The sequence below is a fragment of the Eptesicus fuscus genome, chromosome 24 (genome assembly GCF_027574615.1).
Source record: "Eptesicus fuscus isolate TK198812 chromosome 24, DD_ASM_mEF_20220401, whole genome shotgun sequence".
NCBI lineage: Eukaryota > Metazoa > Chordata > Mammalia > Chiroptera > Vespertilionidae > Eptesicus > Eptesicus fuscus.
This window is the reverse complement of record NC_072496.1, coordinates 2,196,543-2,219,213: the sequence shown is the minus strand read 5'-3', so window position 1 is coordinate 2,219,213 and position 22,671 is coordinate 2,196,543. Positions and strand designations below refer to the sequence as shown.

The 22,671-nt window shown below is 42.8% G+C and overlaps 1 protein-coding gene across 6 annotated transcripts in view; it reads right to left on the bottom strand.

Moving 5' to 3' along the window:
* Window positions 1-539: 539 nt before the first annotated feature.
* LOC103305043 (complement factor H-related protein 4-like) overlaps window positions 540-22,671 on the bottom strand; it is a 45,667-nt gene continuing 23,535 nt past the window's right edge. For 2 of the 6 annotated variants that reach the window (XM_054713059.1, XM_054713058.1), the window contains 7 exons: window positions 18,667-18,849; window positions 11,091-11,285; window positions 8,336-8,518; window positions 6,543-6,613; window positions 5,548-5,653; window positions 5,146-5,328; window positions 540-787 (listed from right to left, as the gene is read on the bottom strand). In XM_054713059.1, coding sequence (XP_054569034.1) covers window positions 591-787; window positions 5,146-5,328; window positions 5,548-5,653; window positions 6,543-6,613; window positions 8,336-8,518; window positions 11,091-11,285; window positions 18,667-18,849 — 1,118 coding nt within the window. In that variant the 3' untranslated portion in view covers window positions 540-590. Of the gene's footprint in view, window positions 788-5,145; window positions 5,329-5,547; window positions 5,654-6,542; window positions 6,614-8,335; window positions 8,519-10,508; window positions 10,686-11,090; window positions 11,286-13,271; window positions 13,275-14,213; window positions 14,272-17,769; window positions 18,137-18,666; window positions 18,850-22,671 lie in introns of those variants that run through there. The other 4 variants (XM_054713062.1, XM_054713060.1, XM_054713063.1 and 1 more) reach the window with 4 other exon arrangements.

Below are 22,671 nucleotides of genomic sequence, written 5' to 3'. Positions count from 1 at the left end.
CTTGGGGTGGCCAATTGGGCTGACAGGATGAGCCCGTTCCTCCCGCAGGCCCCAATGGCTGGCACTGTGGGAGGACCGATGGAGCCGGCGGAAGGCGCCAGTGGCGGAACTCAGGCCAGCACCAGTTTTCCGCCAGCAGCAGTTTTCCTCTGGCCACCCGCCAATCGGAGCACCTCCCGATCGGAGTTCCTCTCGGGGGTGGCCGATCGCGCTGGCGGGAGGCGCTCCGATCGGCGGGTGGCCAGAGGAAAAATGCTGCTGGCAGAAAACTGGTGCTGGCAGCCAGGTGAAGGAAGGTCTATTGCACGAAACTTCGTGCAACGGGCTTCTAGTTCAATATAATCTTCCGTTGTAAAATAATCTTTTCTCGCATCTAACGATCTCAACTGTATGTTAGGTTTTGTCGTGATTTCTGCTGATACTACACATGCATCTGATGGTTAAAAAAAAAAGAGAGAGAGACCATAAAACTAAGTATTATACAAATATCTTCCACAGGAAAGAGCAGGCAATGCCAGAAGACTGGCAAGCTTTGAGGCAGGAGGAGCAGTAGGTGGGACTGGCCACATATCTGGGGCAACAGGGCTTCTTCATTCACATCTGGGGAACTCCACTGTCCCTTCCCGACACACGGCTTGAAATGACTCCTCTGACGTCACCGCCTTGTGTCCCGATTTGCACATAAATTCCACGATATCCCCCGTTTTTACATAGTAGGGTTTGTCATCTTTCCCTTTTAACTGTATGTTCTTTTCATTCATGATCTTTTCTGATATCACACATGGATCTGAAAGTAGAAGAAATGCATAAAAGCAATTAGGAATCTTTCCTTTTATAAACAAACCTTCAACCCAATCACTAGCTTAGAGGATGAAGTTATCGAAAGAGCTGATGTACACCATCAGCGTGGGCCGAGTCCTGTCCTCCGCCCCGGTGTGCGGGCCCTCACAGCTCCCCAGCAGGCAGCTGCTCTCCTCACACACCAGGAAGCTGAGGGGAAGGGAAGGTCAGGCGCACCTGTCCAAGGTCACAGAGCTCATCAGGTGGACGATGTGTGTGGACCTAGCAGTGTGACCCCAGGGCCTTGGCTCAGTCTTTGGGATTTGGGCACCCACAAGGTGACTTCCTATCCAGTGGACATGGGAGCCTGCTCCTCGGTGGCCATGGTTCTTCCTGTCCATGTCCCACTCAGCTGGCAGTGGCTACAAATGCTCCCAGTTCAGTCTCATTCTGCTGGGTTAAAGGATGCTAATAGTTTTCTCTATGCCCACAAAACGGGGAAAGAGAACCATAGAAAAATCACAAAATTTCTAATGAACAATTTTCTAACAAGATACCACTAAATAGACATATATGCATAAATATACCTCTACATCCATCCCTCTACCCACATCCACCCATCATATTTATCTACCAGCTAGCTAGCTGTTCTTCACTCTCTATAGGAAAGGCAGGTTGCCCGGATGCAAGCATATGCATGTAGAGAGGTTTGGAATATCAACATGATTATGCACAAATTTCTTTTTTTAATTTTTATTTTATTCTCTTTTCCCCACCACCATTTATCCCCCTTATGCCCTCTTCCACCTCCACCCAGCCATGCCCCACCCATAATCACCATATTGTTGCCCATGACCATGAATTCTCTCTTTTTTTTCTTTGTTGCTCAATCCCTCTCCTCTGTCCCCCACCCCCCACACCTGCACCTGAACTGTCTGCTTGCTGTCCATATATGAAACTGTCTCTATTTGGCTTGGTCGTTCTGTTTGTTCATTAAATTCCACCTATAAGTGACATCCTATGGTACTTGTCTTTCTCCATTTCTGGGAATTTATCCAAAGGCACCTGAAACACTCATTCAAAAGCTACGTATGCACCCCTACTGTGGGAACCCCTTTCACGTCCTGCGTGGTTCAGGGTTCAGGTTCAGGGTTCAGGTTCTGGAGAAGGCCACACACAAATGAAAGAGACTAGAAAAATATTAATTTGGGAAATGGGAGCCAGGCAGAAGCCCAACTCTAGTTAGAAGGACTAAGCTTTGCTTTGGCCTTGCCATCCCTTTTATTCAGGTTTGGGATACACCCATAGCCCGTAGGCAGGCAATTCCAGTAACAGGCAGATTATCTTATCAGCAAGGATTTACAGGATTATTTGGTGGGAAAGTTGCCTCAGTTACCATTGTCTTAATTGGATAGGGAGTGGTTGGCTCTGACCTTTCAGAGCTTCAAGGTTGACCAGCCTTCCAGGTTCCATGTCCACACCTTTCTAATTAGTGAGACAATGATCAGTTTCCAGCACCCTACGTTCATTGCCGTGTTATTTTCAATTGTTAAGATTTGAAAGCAGCCCCAAGTGTCCATCAGTGGACGAGCGGATAAATAAGCTGTGGATCATTTATACAACAGAATATGATGCTCCATAAAAAGGAAGAAAATTTTACCCTTTGGGACAGCATGGATGGAGCTGGAGAACATTATGCTAAATGCAAAAATGTATCCCCTCACTATTTCATTGGGACCCATTTGTAAAAATCAATGCAGTGTTACCTTCCTTAGATGTTTTTTTTTAGAGACATTAGGGAGTTTCTAGTATATTGTTATTATAATGTGACTGTGAGTAACATTATGTATATTGTATTAAGGTTTAAGGCCTTGTCTTTTTTCTATAGGCAAACTGTTCTTACATTGTAGAAAATTGTACATGCTAAAAATTTCAATTTAGTTTTTTTAAAATTTTTATTATTGTTTAAAGTATTACAAATAGTAGTCCATATGTCTCCTTTTCCCCCCCATTGACCTCCCCTACCCTCTGCACATGCCCTTACCCCCCTAAGTGTCTGTGCATGCATATAAGCATAACTAATATAATTTTTTAATTGTATGACATCCTATATAATAAAAGCCTAATATGCTAAGTGTCTGGTTGTCCGGTCGGCCATTCAACCAATCAAAGTGTAATATGATAATTATATGCTAAGGACACTCAACTGCTTGCTATGATGTGCACTGACCACCAGGGGGCGGACAGCCGACCAGTCAAGCAGTCGCTATGACATGCACTGACCATCAGGGGAAAGCTGCTCCAACCAGTAGGTGAGCTTGCTGCTGGAATCTGGCTGATCGGGACTGAGCGAGATGGGCCGGACACACCCTGGAGCCCTCCCGCAGTCCCTACCCCACTAGCCAAACTCCTGCATCCCTCTCCAGCCCCAGTCATGCACTGGTGGGGTCCCTTAGCCTGGGCTGCACCCTCTCGCAATCCAGGACCCCTCAGGGGATGTTGGAGAGCCAGTTTCAGCCCGATCCCACAGGCCAGGCCGAGGGACCCCACTGATGCACGAATTCATGCACTGGCCGCTAGTTGATTAATAATATTATATATGGGCTTCAAATGCTCAATTCTATGAAATAGCATCTGTATATTGCTTTGTGTGCCCACCACCCAAAGTCAAATCATCCTCCATCACCATATGTTTGACCCTTTTTACCTTCTACTACCACCCCCCCTTCTCTCTGATAATCACCATATTGTTGTCTGTGCCTATTAGTTTTTGTCTGTTTTTCTTATTTGTTTGTTTTAATTTTATATCCCACATATAAGTGAAATCAATAGTTCAAATTTGTCTGCCAGACTTATTTCACTTTGCATGATATTCTCAAGGTCCATCCATGATGTCACAAATGGCAGTATTTCATCTTTTCTTCTGGCTGAGTAATACTCTATCATATATTATAAGACATCTTTATCTAATCATATATGAAATTTTGAAGATATCATGAACTCCTATTTCTCTTCTCTTGACCCAAGTATTTTGTATTCTAGTTTAGCCATCACTGACATTGATAAGGCCTTACCAGTGGTTCTCAACCTTCCTAATACCACGACCCTTCAATAGAGTTCCTCATGTTGTAGTGACCCCCAACCATAAAATTATTTCCATTGCTACTTCATAACTGTAATTTTGCTACTGTTATGAATTGTAATGTAAATATCTGTGTTTTCCGATGGTCTTAGGCGACTCCTGTGAAAGGGGTCACGACTCACAGGTTGAGAACTGCTGTCAGGGGTCGCCTAAGACCATCTGAAAACACAGATATTTAGATTACAATTCATAACAGTAGCAAAATTACAGTTATGAAGTAGCAATGAAAGTAATTTTATGGTTGGGGGTCACCACAACATGAGGAATTGTATTAAAGGGTTGTGGCATTCGGAAGGTTGAGAACCACTGCCTTAGACATAGCTAAAAGTTCTGTTCCAACACATCCCATTAACTACTACATGATGAAACATGATAGAATAACACATATGACTCCTGATATCTAAAAATTTTTTCAAATGTTTCTCAGTACATGCAGATGCTGTTTACATCCAAAAGGACATATAATGTGAGTTCTACATAGCCGTAAAACACCTTTTCTGATCGTTCCTTCTTAACTTTACTAATCCAAGCAAAAATTTACCTCCTTGCTTGAATATACCGTATTTCTATGTTATTTTTTATACGATGTTGGATGTTGCCTTTGATAATCTTAAGTGCTCTCTGCGAATTTCAATTCCATGACTCAAGTAAAGTCTTACCTCTGTCACAGAACTGATTTTATGTCCCCATAAAATGGACATTGCTTTCTATTCTTCGTGGGAGGAACAAGTCTTGTGTGTGCGGGGAGACATATCTTAGACTTATCCATCTACTCAATCATCTAAACTTGAGATTTAGAACTTACCTTGGAAATTCAATACTTCCTTTTCCATATGACCCAGTTTGGAGCTATTTCTAGACTTTTCTGACTTGGGTATGGTAACTTTGATTTCCGGTCCTGGACTTACTGGGGTTGTTATAATCTCCCACAGAAGGGGACACATACCCAGGACAGGATGAGTCAGATATGAACCACTGTGGAGTCAGTTTGTGTATCAGAATGAGCCTCTCCGAATGTTCCTGTTTAAAGGACCATCTTTCATTGTTCACATAGGGATTCTCCAAGCTCATAGCCCTACACACGAGTCTCCAATGTGAAGCATTGAGCAGGAGAGCTGTTGGTGAGCACAGTTGTGGACTGACTCCATGACTAGTAGACCGCATGCGAGCTCATAAACATGACCCTCATGGTCTCAGGATCCAGAAGAATATTGAGAACTTACCTATGCATCTCGGGGGTTCGGACCACTTTGCATAACTACAGGTTACATATTTAGGACCTTGGAGTTCAAAGTAGGCCTGGCATTGGTATTCCACTCTTGACCCTGGAGGATACACTTCCAATGGCAAGGAGGTGATGTCTCCATTGCTAATCGCTGGAGGAGGCCCACACTTGTCTGCAGATTCTGAAAAAGAGCATTTTAACTGTTGAAGAGAAAACTGTAGTTTTGTTGGAAACTATTCATGAAATGCTGAACAGAAACTATTGTCCCTTTTTTGCATTTTAAATCTTGTAACCACCATGTTGTTCAAAATGCCTTAGATCACCCACACTCAAGCAAGGACTCCATACATGTAGACTTTTCAATTCTTGGAAAAGGAAATGCTGGAATCAAAACACTTACTAAAGCAGGTTGGCAAGTGGGACCAGCCGTCCTCACCACACACCATGGAGCCCAGGGCGTTTCCATCTTTGTTTTCGTAGCCATCCAGGCATTGGTAGTCCAACGTGTCATTGGGTAGCAATGCTTTTCCAGTGAATATGACTGTGGCATTCTCAAATATTGGCATGTCACAAAGTTCTAAAGCAAAATAAAGGCCACCATTTTATTTCCAATGCCGTATCATGTAGAATTCAACTAAGAAAATCGCATCCTGGCAATACTAAACTTTACCATCGGTGTGTGGATAAGTGAAGTATCAGGTGACAATTCTCTGAATCAGTGTGATTCTGGGCTGGAAGAGTTTTATAACATGAAGGATAGATTTTCTTACACATCCTTTTCCCTACCATTCAAACCCTCTAACTATAGGTTAGGAACCTTTAGTCTGATGTATTTTTAACTGTGGATATGACACTGGCTTTTGCTAAAATATACTATTATAATGATATCATGTTATCATTTGAAGGACAACACCACTTGTGATTTCAAGAGGTAATGTATGTATTCACATAGGAGATATACTATCACTAAGAGTGTGAGTCTTAGAGAAAGACTGTAGGCCTTGGATACAGGATCCAAGTATTTATGTAAAACATCGTCCTTTCCCTAATGGTTCTCAGAATTGGAAATTTATCCACATTGATTTTAAAAATGAATTGCAAAGGGTTCAGTTTTTTCACTAAGGGGAGTCCATGAAATGGAAAACAATATTTTTAAAATGTAAGAACTGATATCTTTTTGTTGTTTTTTTTTTAAATCAATCTTCCCACCTTCTGTAGCATAAGGTTTAGTTTTTCTTGAATACAGTCTTGTTTTTTTAATACACATAAATGTTCTTAGTATGCAAGAGTTTTTGAGTGATCAGGGTAAGTATTTCAACCCCTATAACAGGTGTAGATAAAAGCAGGAAAAGGGAACTCTTTTAGTTGCCCAGGCTGGCATTCATTGGCCAGTATGTCATTGAGCTTAAACCACGTGCCATAACTTTTGGCTCTGGCATCCTCAAATATTGGCATATCACAAGATTCTAATGCATAGTAGAATTGAATATTTGATTTCTAATATTATTTAGTGGACAATTTAATTATGTAAGTTCCATTCCAATAAAAAAAACACTTTTTCACTAGCATGTGCTAATAAATTATGCCCAATGTACAAAATTAGTGCAAGAGGCTTGGCCTTCGTAGCCCCAGCTTCATCCGGAAGGAGGTCCAGAAGGTTGTTTGGTTGTCTGGTCTAATTAGCATATTATGCTTCTATTATTATAGATACATATAACTTAAGGAGAACAGTGATGAATCATTGTCCTAAAATGGCTTTTTATAATAAAAACATGTATTTCTACACAGCAGTTTTACCATCACTTAAATCATCCAAAATATTTATTTTAAGAACATTTTTCTCAATGCAATTAAACTTAGATATTTATTTCATGTTAGAAATAAAATAGGCCATAATAGATGCATTGTACTTTTTGTGGCAAAGCAGAATAGCATTTTTGAGTGTAGATGTCAGTTATTAGCAGTTGTGACATATATGCCAGGAAAAAATGAACTGGTTCAACAACAAAAAAATATTTTTCAACAGTGAGAGTAAATTTTTAAACATTCTATAAAATTCTCCTTTAACGCATACTAATTTTTAAAGTTCACATGCTAATTTAGCTTTTTAAGATATTTCTTAATGACTATATATTCTCTTATACTTATCACGATCCAATATAAAGATAGTTCTATATATTTACAAGAAAGCAAAATGTTAATAAATGGTCTTAATTCTCACTAACACTATATAGGAGTGATGTTAATAAAGGTTTAAGTAATTTGCCTCCAATTTTATAACATGCTTTCTAGCCAGCTACCTTAAATTGTTTTTAAAAAAGGTAAAATAAAATTATAAAAATAATAGACACATTATTTTCCTTTCCTAGTAAGAGTATTGTAATGAATAGTTGATCACAACTTAATATAAAATGGGTCTGATATGGATGCAATATCATTTTTTCTTTGTCCGGTTCCTATGGAAATGGAAAGCAATGAAAACAATAGGAATGGGCATTTGAAATATCTACTTCACTTAGAGTGAATGAAAACTACCACTGCGTGGCTTTGGGATGAATAAGACAAAACGAGCAAACAGTTGTAGGGAATGTTCCTAAACTCTGAGGCCATAAAGCAGAGAGCTCTCTCCCTGTAGGGACTCTGCTTCTGTCCAGATGCATTTCTCAGTCTCCACTCACTGCACATTCCTGCAGGTTTCCCACAGGAAGTGATGTCTCAGAAGAGGACCTCCCCTGCCTAAATGAACACATCAACCACACAAGTGACATTCCTCTACACCTGTGCTCTACGAGCCCACATTTCACTGAAAAACCTAACTTTTAGGTCTAGGAACAAAGACTCTGAGAGGGAAGTCTGATCACCTGAAAACAGGTGCAACAGGGCAGGACCTCAGCTCAAACGGAGGAGCTTACAGCGGAATACACACAGGCTCCCTGGGCAGTTTGCAAACCGCAGGATGTTTTACGGTGGATCAACCTTGAACTGAATGATGGACTATGTCTACCCTGCTAGAAATTCATTGTAAAAGACAAAAAGAAATGACATGTATTTTCTCACAAATTTCTTATTTAGCTTTTTCAAGTAAACCTACACCAGCTTCCACCACCCCACAAAAAAGAAATCAGTTAAAGTAAACGTTTGTTCAACAGCCAGTAAAATAATGGACACCACAGTCATGAATGACTTACTAATGCATCTGGGTTGAGCTGACCATCCATTCTGGAGACATGTAATATACCCGGATGTGTGACCGTCTTCTGTTACATACCCTTGTTTGCACTTATATTTTGCTATTTTATTTAAGGGATATGTAGACGCAGAGTCAGCAATAAATCCATTCTCAATTGTTACCTTTGACTTTAAACATGTTTCTAAAAGGAAGAGAGCGTAAGGAAAAGGTGAGCATATGGTCAGGTAACAGTTTCCTAAGGATTCGCACATTACAACCTGAGAAATAAGGGCATTTGTCAGTGAAAACCTGGAAAATTCTTAATCATCCAAAGCATTGTGTTGGACAAAGTAGGTTATGAGTTTCCAAAAATGTTAAATCTAGATGTTGAATAAATTTGGGGGGACTAAACCAGATTTGAAACACCCAGGATGCCTTGTAAGAAATTACTAAAAATCGGTTTGTCTCGTGATTCTGGAAGCCAGCAGCATGTCAGAGCTCTCCTAGCAACAGGCCCTTTCCTATACTGATTGGGTTTCAATATTGCTAAGAGGGTGGAGCCTGAGTGTTCTCAGCCATGGGAAGCAATGGTACCTATGTGAGGTGATGGATGTGCTACGCAGCTCCATCTGGTGGTCATGTCACTACGTGTGCTTATGTCAAAATAGCAAGCTGTCTGTGTTAAACATATGCGATTCCCATTTTCAGTTACACCCCATTTGTGCTGATAAAGGAAAACCAACTGGAAAACAGAAACATCTGAGCAGGAATCAACTGGAAGCCAAACACTAGAGAAAATGTACAGAGTCAAAGGGTGGCTCATTGAAAATATGCACCAAAATGGATAAACACACGGAAAGAACAATGAAGAGGGTGCCAGCCACACAGACAATGAGGAAACGGAGCCAAATCTATGAAAACGACCTCGTAAGGCACATAGACATGGCCAGTGCCTAACTAAGGTTCCCGAGACATAGGGTCAACCCATGGGATCTCCATACTCAACCGGGCTGTGTTGGGAGGTGGGAATTTTCCAGATCACAGCACGGGAAGGGAAAATCCTAGCAGACGTGTCAGTCCTACTGGAATAGGAGAAACACTGAATGACCATAAGCAGAGAGGAAAGACCCCTGGATGAGGGAGAGAGCTCTGCAAATCTACACAGCGATCCCTAGATTCTTTGGTGAACACATCCCATTAGAGTGCAGGGCGGAACCCCTGAGAACGGGCAGAGCACAACTACCAGAGGCAAGAACTACCAGGAAACAACAAATTCCAAGACTCCAGGGCACACACAGCACTGGGAAACATGCATATTCATCAGTCACATGGGAACAGGTCTTTAACCACAAATCACTTAGTACAGAGGCCAAGAGGACTTCTCCATCCAGACCCTGAGTAAGCTCATCTGTGTAATGGCTCCGCAAACCAGCCTTATTCATTGGAAAGCAAGTCTTGAATAGATCAAGTGGAGCCAAACAACCTAGATTTCCAAAACAGAACATTAAGCCAGTAGGCCAGGCGCCCTCAAACTACGGCCCGCGGGCCACATGCGGGTGTTTTTGCCGTTTTGTTTTACTTCAAAATAAGGTATGTGCAGTGTGCATAGGAATTTGTTCATAGTTTTTTTTTAAACTATAGTCCGGCCCTCCAACGGTCTGAGGGACAGTGAACTGGCCCCCTGTTTAAAAAGTTTGAGGACCCCTGCAGTAGGACTTGAGGTCTCCAACCTCAATCACCCCAGAGGTGCATTTCGGGAGGAGTCACTCGGGGCTGAAATTGTTGCTCTCAGAGCCTTCGGTGCCCCAGCGTGGGCCTTTTGCTCCAATGGTGTGTGAACCGTCTCGCTGGGTTCCCAGACCCCTCATGTGGGGTGATTGTCACAATCTCTGTTCTTTGTGGGGAAGATGACAGAACCTCCTAATCTGCCATCTTGCGCATGACACTATTATTACAGGGTTGCACTTTGTGGTCTTTTGCTGTTGTTTTTTTAAAAATTTATGTCTACCAATAGGCTTATTTTTCTATCTATATACCAAGAAACTAGTGTTGCCACTCATACACACTTGAAAAAATAAAACCAAGTAGAGCCATTGTCAAAATAAGAAGGTGATAGAAACCTTTTGTCACAGTTACTCCAGGTGAGTCTTAGACAATCACGAACAGACTGGCTCTTAGACCAGTTTCCTTACCAACACGGATGCATCTGGGAGGAGGGTGCCAGCCATTCTCCGTACAGGTCATTGAGGTCCGCTGGTTTTGAAGCATGTGGCCAGGATGGCAATTAACATTTACAGATGCGCCCTGCAAATATTTTTGTGGATATTGTGGACGATGTCCATTTTCCAAATAATTGAAAATGCATTTTCCTGAGAATTATAAAACGATGATAAAAACACATAAGTGGGGTCAAAAGAAATTAAAAACTATCTTTATAATATTTAAATTAGAATGCATAAGCATCCAAAAGTAGCACATAACTTAAGAAACACGACAGTTGCTACCAAATGTTTTTAGAATCCATATTAAATGGTATTTGTCTGTAGTTTCCACAATTGAAATATGTATAAATGCTATAGGTAGGCTTGTAGAATCTATTTCGCTTTCTCGTGCTGCTAATGAAGAACCTTGATGAAAGAGAAATCCAGTATCGGTCTTTCTGCTCAGAGAACTCATCCTCCCACCTACTTTTCCCACCAGGCTTAGCGGTGCTCATGGTTGCTCTCTCCACTCTGAACTATTGCCCCGTGCACAGGACAGAGAGGTTCACTCACTGCGGCAGGGCAGTTTTGGGGTCCATCCATCTTTTTTACAAGTAATGTAATCCCAGGCGCCTTCTGAAGCAGTCACATAGTTTTCATCACAGGAATAGTAAAACCATTGTCCTACCGATACTGGGAAGGATAGTCTATGCGCTTCTTCCCTATATAGGCGTCCATGTTTTATTTCTGGAAAGTCACAGGGCTTAACTAGCAAGTAAAACAAAGAAAACACAGCATAAGTAATGTTTTACCTTAATAAAAACGTAATGAGAGGTACCTTGTTTCATTGGTGAATTATATTCTCACATGCTCATAATTACAATCATTGCATTAGGCTTTCTAGGACAAGAAAGGTTATAATCTTCACATGATGTGAATAACACTTGTTCCCTGATCATTTCACAATATATACAAATACCGAATCATTATAGTGTGCACCTGGAAGTAATACAACTCTTAGGTCACTATTATCTACATTAATAGTCGCTCCTCTTGTCATTGTTATGCACACTGAGGTCTGTGTCATGTGGTCATGGCCTCCTCTTTAAGGCACCTGACTGTCCACATTCATTTGGCCTTGGCCTTGAATGAACACTGAGCCATTGACCTGCTCTGTGTATCATTTCCTTTGTCACCCATGGAAGATCCAGCTTAAGTGGGGGCCCCTTTGACAATGAACTGATATACAAGGAACAGCAATGAGATTGTAGAGACAGAAAACACTGGGAAAGGGGCAACCCCCCAGGAATAAAATACCCTGTGGACTGAGGGGCATGTGTGACAGGGGATGGCTTTAGAAGGTGCACAATGTCCCCCACATTCATCCCCCTCATACAAGGGAGCCCCGTGCCCCTCCCTTGAGTGAGGCCTGACTTAGGGACGCTCTTCTGAAGAGTTCACGTGGCCGAGGGGACCGTGTGTGACCAGGTCATCAATGCTCTGGAGGCGCCTCCAGGGCCCTCAGGTCACTCGCTCTGGGGAGGGTTCCCTCCACTCAGGCCTCCGATGGAGATGTCCAGGTGGACGGATGCAGAGGCTCCTGCACACGCCCTGGGCAGCACCCCAGGCAGCAGCAGGGAGCGACCAGAACCAGGCAGCTAAGCGGCTCCCAAATGCTGACCCCGCCAACACTGACACACGGGGGGCTGTTGTATGAGGCAGTGTGTTCAGGGCGTTTGTTACCCAGACATCAATATCTAATGTACTCGGTGTTGACCGGTAGTGCTCTTACCCAGTGTTCTAATTCACATATTAGAGTTTTAGTGAGAGAAATATATATTCGTACATACACATACACATATTTAACATTGAATAGCAAAAAATTAAAAGTTTTTATTAACCAAAATGTGGTTTTGATCTTAATTAGAATTGGAGACTTTGGAGATCACAGACTGCCGTGAAGCCTCTGCTTCACCTTCTCAGTGAGGCCAAGATTTGGACTTCTCAGGTCCCCATTATTTTTTTAATTTTTAATTTTTTAAATTGATTTCAGAGAGGAAGGGAGAGGGAGAGAGAGAGAGAAAGAGAAACATCAATGAACAGAGAGAATCATGGATTGGCTGCCTCCTGCACGCTACCCACTGGGGATCAGCCCACAGCCCGGGCAGGTGCCCTGATCTGGAATCGAATGGGGACCTCCTGGTTGATACTAAATCATTGAGCCACACTGTCCAGGCAGATGCCCTCTATTTTTAAGTTTAAGAGAAGTAATTGCAGAATTAAGAAGCAGGTCAAGATATGGAGGGAACTTACAGCCACAACTTGGAGGAGGACCCCAGCCTATGACAGTACATTTTTCAGTATTTCCCCGGGTGGGAAGGTAAAAACTTTTACAGCAGTATGTGATTACGTGCTTCAGTCTGTATTCGCTCCTGTCAGCAACGAAGTGACTGCTTGCCATTTCTGGAAGGTCACATGCTGATTTCCTAGACACAAGTGTGAAGTAAAATATGTCTGCAGTGTTTGATGTTAATCGACACGAACCTCAAATGAGCCGTAAATATGTTTATTTTTGCCTGGCTGGTGTGGCTCAGGTTGAGCATGACCTCTGAACAAGGAGGTCAGGGTTTGATTGCCACTGAGGGCACATATCCAGGTTGGGACCTTGATGCCCAGTGGGATGGGGGTGGCGGGGGTGAAGGAGGGAGCCTACTAATGATTCCCTCTCATCATTGATGTTTCTAACTCTCTCACCCTCTCCCTTCCTCTCTGAAATCAATAAATATATACTTTATATTCTCTCACATTTTAATATGCTATATCTATCAGATTTTCATGTTTCTATTGCATTCCAGTCTATACATCTAGTTTTCACTTCATAGTATAACCACACTTAGCACCAATGTATGAAGACAAAAGCTATGAGACACATATAAAAACACACATTTCCCTAAGAGACCAACCGAATACTATTGGGAGAATTTTGTTAAATTAGGTAAGAACAGAAGAACTTCTGGTGGCTGCTTTCAAGCAGTGGGCATAAATCCCTTGACAAATTGTAATTCCCTACTCTCATCATCTCCATTAAAGCAAACGGTGCTGTTCAAACATTGCCAGGGCAGGTGCCTCTATCTAAAATAGTAACAGCTGAGATTGTACAAACGTGTGAGGCCACATTTTTCCTACTGTTAGAAGCCATCATTAAGATTTGAAATAAGAACAATAGTTCCATATTGGCACTCCATGTTGTGAATCAGTAGAAACATCCAGTTTGCACAGGGATGGATGAATTGGGCCAAAATTGGTTTTTATTTAGCCGGTCTTGGTACTTTTTATCATTCCTGCAAATGATTTATTGTCAGAGATTGTCCCTTAATGAATGCAGAGATTAGGTTTTGGTAAATTACCCTCAAATAGTCCTAGCCAGTGGGTTCAACTCTGGGTCAAGGGCACATATCTCGGTGGCAGTTTCCATCCTGGACCCTGGTTGGGGCTTGTGTGAGAGGCAACCAGTCCATGTGTCCCTCTCACATCAATGTCTCTCTCTCTCCCCCTTCTCCCTCCCTTGCACGCGTTCCCTAAAGTTCATTGGAAAAAATATTCTCAGGAGAGGATTTTTTAAAAAGTGAGAACAAATGAAAAAGTGCAAAGTGCTACTTAAGAAGGAGCCAAATATTCCCGTCAGTGTCAACTCACCTTGTCCACGAGCCCAGGAGACCCACAGGGTGAGGATGACCTGGACTAGGAACAGCATGGTGGGGCTCAGATAGCACAGATCATCCAGCGCTGCTGTTGGGGTTAAGTCTGCTTCAGGAGCCGTTACCAAGTGTGGCTCTGAATTTAAGTGGCAGTACCAGGAAGCTAGTTGTCTGGGGTCACTCGGTAGATAACAAAGTCCAAAGAGTTTTGCAATATCTGTAAATTTGCAAGAATGATTTCACAATCATTTTTGAGTTACTTCCGTGATAGGTATTTGTGCCACTTTCCTTATATAAGTTGAAAACTGAATCCAAAAGTGATATAAAACTCTAATCTTTAACGACTTCTTGAGAATGGGTGAGGTTCTTTCTCAACCAGGATGTTCTCATGGGAATAGCTCTGACTGCCTGTCCCTGTGACTGTCTCTCACCGGAGGGCAGTCCTTAGGGGTCTGTGGACACAGCGTACTGTACGCTCCTGTCTGTGGGACAGCACTGATTTTTCTTTTTGTAAACTCACAATAGACAACACCACAAAGTGCAAGAATTTCAGCACATTGTTAGCATTCAATTTTTTTTAATGTTTTGTTTCTTTTTAGAAGCAATGAGAGAGAGAGAGAGAGAGAGAGAGAGAGAAAGAGAGAGAGAGAGAATTGATGGGAGAGAGACTCAGCCTGCACACTCCCCAACTGGCACAGGGATGAAACATGCAACCCAGATACATGCCCTTGACCAGGACTTGAACCACAGACTCTTTGGTCCTTGGACCAACACTCTGACCACTGAACCACAAGGACAATTTTAACTCATGACTTTATTGTACGATATCCCTCGGTGTATTCTAAGCTCGTGTGTTTTGTTTGGTTAAACATCCGATTGAATATGCAGAAAGCCACACGGTTACCTCCCTTGCTGTTTATTGCACTATTGGCAAGTAGTCTAACCTCATGATAGTGAAGAATTATTATCTTGGTACAAGCGTAAGCGATGATATAGTTGCGTTGACAACTTTGGGAGAAGATTAAGTTGAGAAGGAGGCTAACATGCTGCTTTTATGTCCTCTGCAATATAGTGGGAAAGAGCAGGCAATGCCAGAAGACTGGCAAGCTTTGAGGCAGGAGGAGCAGTCGGTGGGACTGGCCACATATTTGGGGCAACAGGGCTTCTTCATTCACACCTGGGGAACCCCACTGTCCCTTCCAGACACGTGATTATACTCGATATTTTATCAGTTTTCAAGTCTGTGTTACAATACCTAGGACCCTGATTAGAATCTAGTACCTCTTTATGACCTGATTGAAATATTGTATGTGCTAGGTGGATATGCAGATGTTGCATTTCATCATTTTGGGGGTATACTGAGCCATGGGTAGATAAGCAAATCTAAGTAATAACCTCTCCCATCTATTGCCAACATGGCAATGACATAGTTGGTTTGTTTGTTTTCTTTTCTTTTTTTTTCTGCAAAAAGTCTTATTGTTTTATTTGGTCTAATGTATGGGAGAGGTCTCAAGGGTGGTGAAAGGTTGCCTAGCAGTTTCCGGGAGAGGCTCAGGCAAAAGCCAGACACCAGAGGAATGCAGAGGGGCCCCTCCAAGGTCTCTGGGCCCCAAAGGCTCTTAGGCATTCTTGAGAGTGAGCCTCAGCCAGCACAGCCTCAGGGCCAGCCAGCTGTGGAGGTGAGCCAGGTGTGGCCCATCTTCTTGATGACTTTCACCTCCTCACCCAGGAAGTGGTTCTCCCGGAAGTCACAGAGCTGAGGGGCTGCTTGGGTAGAACCAGGGTCCGCAGCTCCCAAAGGGCCTGGTCAGGCTCCTCTCCAAGTCCAGGGCGCCTTCCATGGCATCCTGAGTTTTGCCCACTCATCTTGGGGAGGCTTCAGCATGTCCTGGAGAGAATGTGCTGGTTTTGCAACTGTAAGAGCCGCTCAGCGCCCTCGCGTTTCTTCTCAGCCAACTCATGGAAGAAGTGACCCACACCCAGGAGAAAAAGAAGCCCAGAGAGAGGTAGGTGGGAGCCTGCAGATGCAGGCCAGGCGGTGAGGGCAGCCTCCCCTTCGTTGGAATAATTCTGTGGAGTTGGAAGCTCATGGTTGTTCAGCAATAAGGAGTTCAGGTAGAGATGCAGTGTAGGCTGGTCTTGGAGGCTGAGGATGGCTGAGGTGGTTCTGAAGGTGGTGACTGGAAAAGAGGTTGGGGAGGGGTCAGAGGCTGGAAGAAGGGGCGTCCCTGAGTCTGCTCCGTCCAAACACTGTTGAGAGAAGGGACAGATCTGGGAGAGCCGAGGGCACTGCATTAGCAACACTTAATCTTCTCTCTTGCTGTCTAGAATTTTGGCCTTTGAAAAGAAGGATGGGCTGCTGACACCATTTCAATTCTGGTCTTACTGACTCTCTCCTGGGTTCAATCCCAATGATTCATATCATCTAAATGCCCTAAGATCATACTCCACCATTTCAAAACTTCTTCCCATTTTCCTGGCTTTCCAAATCTCACTTCCTCCTTTCTGAATTTCTCTGGCTTCTATAGAGCATCCTTTGGATCTTGGTAGGTACCAGTGTGGTGCTTCTCAGAGCCACTCACCCTTGCAGCATGCACTCTAGAGGGTTGGAACCTAATTCTACTGTCCGCCAGCTGTGTGACCTTGTACAAGTTACTGACACTCCCAAGACGACCTCGGCTTCCTCATCTGTAAGATGGGGATAGCCATTATGGTCTCTACCTCACAGGATTCTTATAAGTATTCCATGAGTTTATATTTTTAAATTGTTGAAAGCAGTGCCTGGCCCAAAAGATGCAGCCTGTGCATGTGTGTTTAAATTAACACTCCCTCACCTGATATTGTGTTCCCATCCAACATCGCTAACAAAGGAAGAAGGAATTAGTATACGAGCTTACTATTCACTGAGACATGAGAACTGGCTGCTCTCTGCTCTCAAAAATAGAAATTCTGGTCTTTTTAATCAAAATGAATAGTTTCCAACCTCATGGACTCTACATTGTGGGGTATGAAGGTCAGTTATGAGGTTCATCCCATTACTGCTAATTGTGGTTAAAGTATGACATTTTAATACAAATATGTTTGAATTCTCAAACACTCTCCTTTTTTCCAAATCTTTATTGTTCAGATTATTACAGGTGTTCCTCTTTCCCCCCCGCCATAGCTCCCCTCCATCTGATCCCCCTTCCCCAGATGCCACTGTCTTCATCCATAGGTGTAAGATATTTGTTCAATCTCTTCCCGCACCCCTCACACCCTCTTCCCCCCTGAGAATTGTCAGTCCACTCCCTTTCTATGCCACGGTTTGTTTTGACGTGTTTGTGAAGTGATTTTAAGGTGAAGATGGAGACAAGCATTTTTTATCCTTTCCTCTGAAATAAGAGTCTCAAAATGTCCCCACAGTCCTGGAGAAAGCTGAGAACGTTAGGAGGGTGGTGGGGGGAAACAGAGGGGGAAGAGATGGCATATGATTTCTGGCCAGAGAGATATGAACAGAACACATGGCATGTTGGTTTATCACATTTTAATGAGATGCTTATGAGAAGTGGTGCGTTGGTCTCAGATTACAATGACAACTTCCACCTGGCTTTTAACTGGAATTCTAATGAATGAATAGAAGGAAGTTATCCCCAACTAGAGAAATAAATTGAGGAGAATTAGATTAATATTAAAACATTAATGAAGTCGGGTATTTTAATGTGAAAACTGCCACATAGCTCTCATTTTACGCACAAGTGGGATACTCCACTTTCCCTTCTCGACATTGTGCTCGGAATGCAGATGCTGATGACACTGCACGATAGCCAGGTCGACACCTAAATTCAACATAATCGTTTGTTCTAGAATAAAGTTTTTTCGCATCTGACCATTTCAACGCTATGTTATGTTGTCCCATGGCTTCTTCTGATATTACACATGGATCTGAAGGTTTAAAAAAAAGGAACATAAAACTTTAGGTAGTATACAAATACTTTCCACAGAATTTTACACTCTCATGTAGAATCTTCTACACAGATCCAGGAATTTATTCTCAAACCCTTTTGCAAACCACTTCATTGAAAATCCACCATGCTGCTATAACTCATTGTAAACTATCAATGATGTAAAAATGGGGTACTCTGTGGAATGTGTGATCACTGTATGCTATAATCAACATTCACAATGTACACGATGCTATGAAGGGCTTTCATTAAAGACTGCTTGAAGGGGGTGGTGGAGGTGGAGAGGGTGGAGGGGGCATAAGTGGTGATGGGGAACATAAATTACAATGAAGAAAAATGATAGTTTCTTGCTGTTGTTGCTCAAGAATTTTTCAGACTTTATACCCTCAGCCATGACTATTTGGTGGTCAGCAGAAGAGGTGACAGTCCATGCAGGTTCTGTTGTAAGCAGCAAACATGGCATTCATTACACGGCTTTCCCAGGGCCTAGGAGGATATTAAAGGACTTACCCAAGCATTTGGGTGGTTCAGACCACGCTCCATCACGGCACGTTATTCTCCTGTTTCCCTCAAGTTCATAGTAGGCCTGGCACTGATACTCCACTGAAGACCCGGGAGCGTAGACTGCTGATGGATACGTGGTAATGTCTCCATTGTCAATAACGGGAGGGGGCCCACATTTTCCTGTGGAATCTAAGAGAGGACATGGTTTGATTTATTGAGTGAGCAGTGGACTTTAAGGGAGCTGCGGAGTAGGTGGGAGCTACACTCACCTCCTCCCGGCCCCAAACCCATTTACAGGAAACGATAGAGCAACAAACCTGAGTAACCAAATGAAGGCCAGCTGGACAGGAGCAGAGTAACCAAGTGCTTACAGAAGCTGCACAGACACTGGGAGGGGAGAATGAGACACCCTACCCTTGCACTCAGGTGGGTCTGTCCACTTCCCACTTAGGCATGTCACCACTGCATTCCCGAAGAGGCCCAAAGGGTGCCTGCATTGATAATGTGCTGTGTCCCCATGTCGATACCTGGGCTTCTCATCTGGTATAAAGGTATTTTGCACTGGGGGAGGGCTGCCACAGGAGGGATCTGAATGAATAGGGAAAAAATGGTTCTCTATGGCAGCGATCATTTAGACACAAGTGAGACTGAAAATCTTCACATATTTACTTGCAAGATTGAAAAAAGAAGATAAAGCAATTTTTTTGGTAGGAGTTAAACTTTTATATCTTAAAAATTTTTCCCATCTTCCCTCAAAGGTTAATAGAAATTTTTAGGCCAATGAAAATGATGATTACGCTGTAAAAAACTTTTTAGTTTGATGTAATGATGTAATTTATTTATTTTTTGCTTTTGTTTTGCATGCCTGAGGAAATATATCATCCAAAAGTAGCACATAACTTAAGAAACACTTCAGTTGCTACCAAATGTTTTTCGGGGTCACAATCCCTGAGTTTCGGAGGCTGAGTCTGAGTGAGCCTCTGAGTTTGCATTTGACTTTCTGCCAATTCCCTGAGATGCTGACACGGCTGTGTCAGGGGTCACACTGTGAGGGCTCTGGGGCTCCAATGCCCACCATTGATACACATCCCATTCGTCTATGTGAGGCCTAAACCTTCCTCCATCTGGCCTGCACCAGAACCGATGTCTATTGTTAATGATGCTAGAAGCCATTCACCAATATGCTTTTGCATGTGGGTCTTCCTATCCAACTGCCGCCCCTACACTGTACAGCATTGGATCCATCCATTTGGTAATAGTCTGGACATCTGTAAGTCACTTGTTCTCCTGACTTGTATGAGCTCTTCGGCTGGCCTATGAGGATGGCATTGCCATAGCTGGGTGGGCTAGAATAAATTGGTTCTGAAAAAGCAACAACTTAGACTTTTCAGTAAATCTTATAAAGTATATATCAGGCAATAATTATACTCTAGCATTATAGATACACACCAAACCAATGTCTACTCTATAATGTTTTTCTTATAACTTGAAAATGTTAGCCATCTTGACTCAATTACATTGAATAATTTTACATTTACCAAAAGGGCAACGTGGGGATGGTGGTATTGAAAGCCTGAGGAGATGGGCATACAGGTCATGATCGAGACCAAACTTCTTACATCCAAATTCTTATTTGTCCACACAGGCCACAGACACTATGTGCATTTGATATTTTCTGCTTCTGGCTAAATCTGTTTCCCATAATTACAACCAACATCTTAAAGTAACTATGTTTTTATTGATTTCAGAGAGAAATGAATAGGGGTTGAGAGATAGAAACATCAATGATGAGAGTCATTGATTGGCTACCTCCAGTCTGCCCCCTATTGGAGATTCGGTCCTGTGATCCTGCATGTGCCCTGACTGGGAATCATACTGTCGCTTCCTAGTTCATAAGTAAATGCTCAAACAGTGAGCCACGTGGGCCTGCCTACATCAACTATCTTAGAACATTATGGATTTATGAGGAGATAACTGATAAACTCTCAGTGAATTGAATAATGATGGGGCTGGTGAGCAAGGACCAGCTGTGACACAGGATGAGATGAGGAGTCAGAGAATGTGCATCAGAGCATATGCCCTGACGGGGAATTGAATGGTGACCTCTTGGTTCATAGGTCAATACTCAAACACTGAGCCATGCCAGCCAGGCAGATCCCCCTTATTTTTAAGTTTAAGAGAAGTAATTGCAGAATTAAGAAGCAGGTCAAGATATGGAGGGAACTTACAGCCACATCTTGGAGGAGGATCCCAGCCTATGGCAGTACATTTTGTTGTATTTCCCCGGGAGGAAGGGTAAAAGCCACTTTTACAGGAGTATGTGATTGTGTCTCCCAGTCTGTATATGCTCCTGTCAGCAACGAAGTTTGCTGACAGGAGCATATACAATTCTTGGAGGGTCACATGCTGATTTTGAAAAGTAAAGGGACATGTGAAATATGTCCCTTTACAATTCTTGGAGGGTCACATGCTGATTTTGAAAAGTAAAGGGACATGTGAAATATATATGAAATTACATTAAAATCATCAAGGACACGAGAATCAGTGAATGTCTTTTCTTTCTTCTTTCCAAAGAGCAAAAGGGCATTCAAAGGAGCACCCTGTCCTAACATGTATATTACCAAAGATTATATTATAACTAATAGAAAACATATGTGACCGCTTAGTGCAGCGCCAAGTAAAATATGTCTGCCGTATGCAGTGTGTGATGTTAATGCACAGGAACCTCAAATGAGCCTTAAATATGTTTATTTTTGCCTGGCCGGTGTGGCTCAGGTTGAGCATGACCTCTGAACAAGGAGGTCAGGGTGTGATTGCCACTGAGGGCACAAATCCAGGTTTGGAGCTTGATCCCAGTGTGGGGGAGGGTGAAGGAGGGAGCCTATCAATTATTCTCTCTCATCATTGATGTTTCTAACTCTCTCACCCTCTCCCTTCCTCTCTGAAATCAATAAATATATACTTTTGTTTTTCTCTCACTGTAATATGCTATATCTATCATATTTTCATATTCCCATTGTACTCCTGCCTACATATCTTAGTTTTCACTTCACAGTACAGACATACTTAACACCAATGTATGAAGTCAAAAGCTGTGAGACACATATAAAAACACATGTTTCACTAAAACCAACTGAATACTGTTGGGAAAATTTTGTTAAATTAGTTAAGAATAGAAGAACTTCTGGTGGCTGCTTTCAAGCAGTGGGCATAAATCCTTTGACAAACTGTAATTCCCTACTCTCATCATCTCCATTAAAGCAAACGGCGCTGTTCAAACATTGCCAGGGCAGGTGCCTCTATCCATGATAGTAACAGCTGAGATTGTACAAACGTGTGAGGCCACATTTTTCCTACTGTTAGAAGCCATCATTTAAATTTGGAAGACGAATAATAATTCAGTATTGGCACTCTATGTTGTGAATCAATGGAAACATCCAGTTTGCACAGGGATGGTTGAATTGGACTTAAGGTGGTTTTTATTTAGCCGGTCTTGGTACTTTTCATCATTCCTGAAAATGACTTATTGTGAGAGATTTTCTCTTACTGAATGCAGAGACCAAAGTTTTCGTAAATGACCCTCAAATACCCTAGCCGGTGGGATCAACTCCTGGTCAAGGGCACATGTCTCGGTGGCAGTTTCCATCCCGGGCCCTGGTTGGGGCTTGTGTGAGAGGAAACCAGTCCATGTGTCTCTCACATCAATGTCTCTCTCTCTCCCCCTTCTCCCTCCTTTGCACTCTTTCCCTAAAGATCATAGGAAAATGCACCCTCGGTGAGGATTTTTTAAAAAGTAAAAACAAATGAAAAAGGTCCAATCCTACTTAAGAAGGAGCTAAATCTTCCCATCAGTTTCAACTCACCTTGTCCACGAGCCCAGGAGACCCACAGGGTGAGGATGACCTGGACTAGGAACAGCATGGTGGGCCTCCCCGGGGTGCGTTAGCACAGATGGTCCAGCGCTGGTGTTCAGGGTTAAATCTGCTTCAGGAGCCGTTAGCAAGTGTGGCT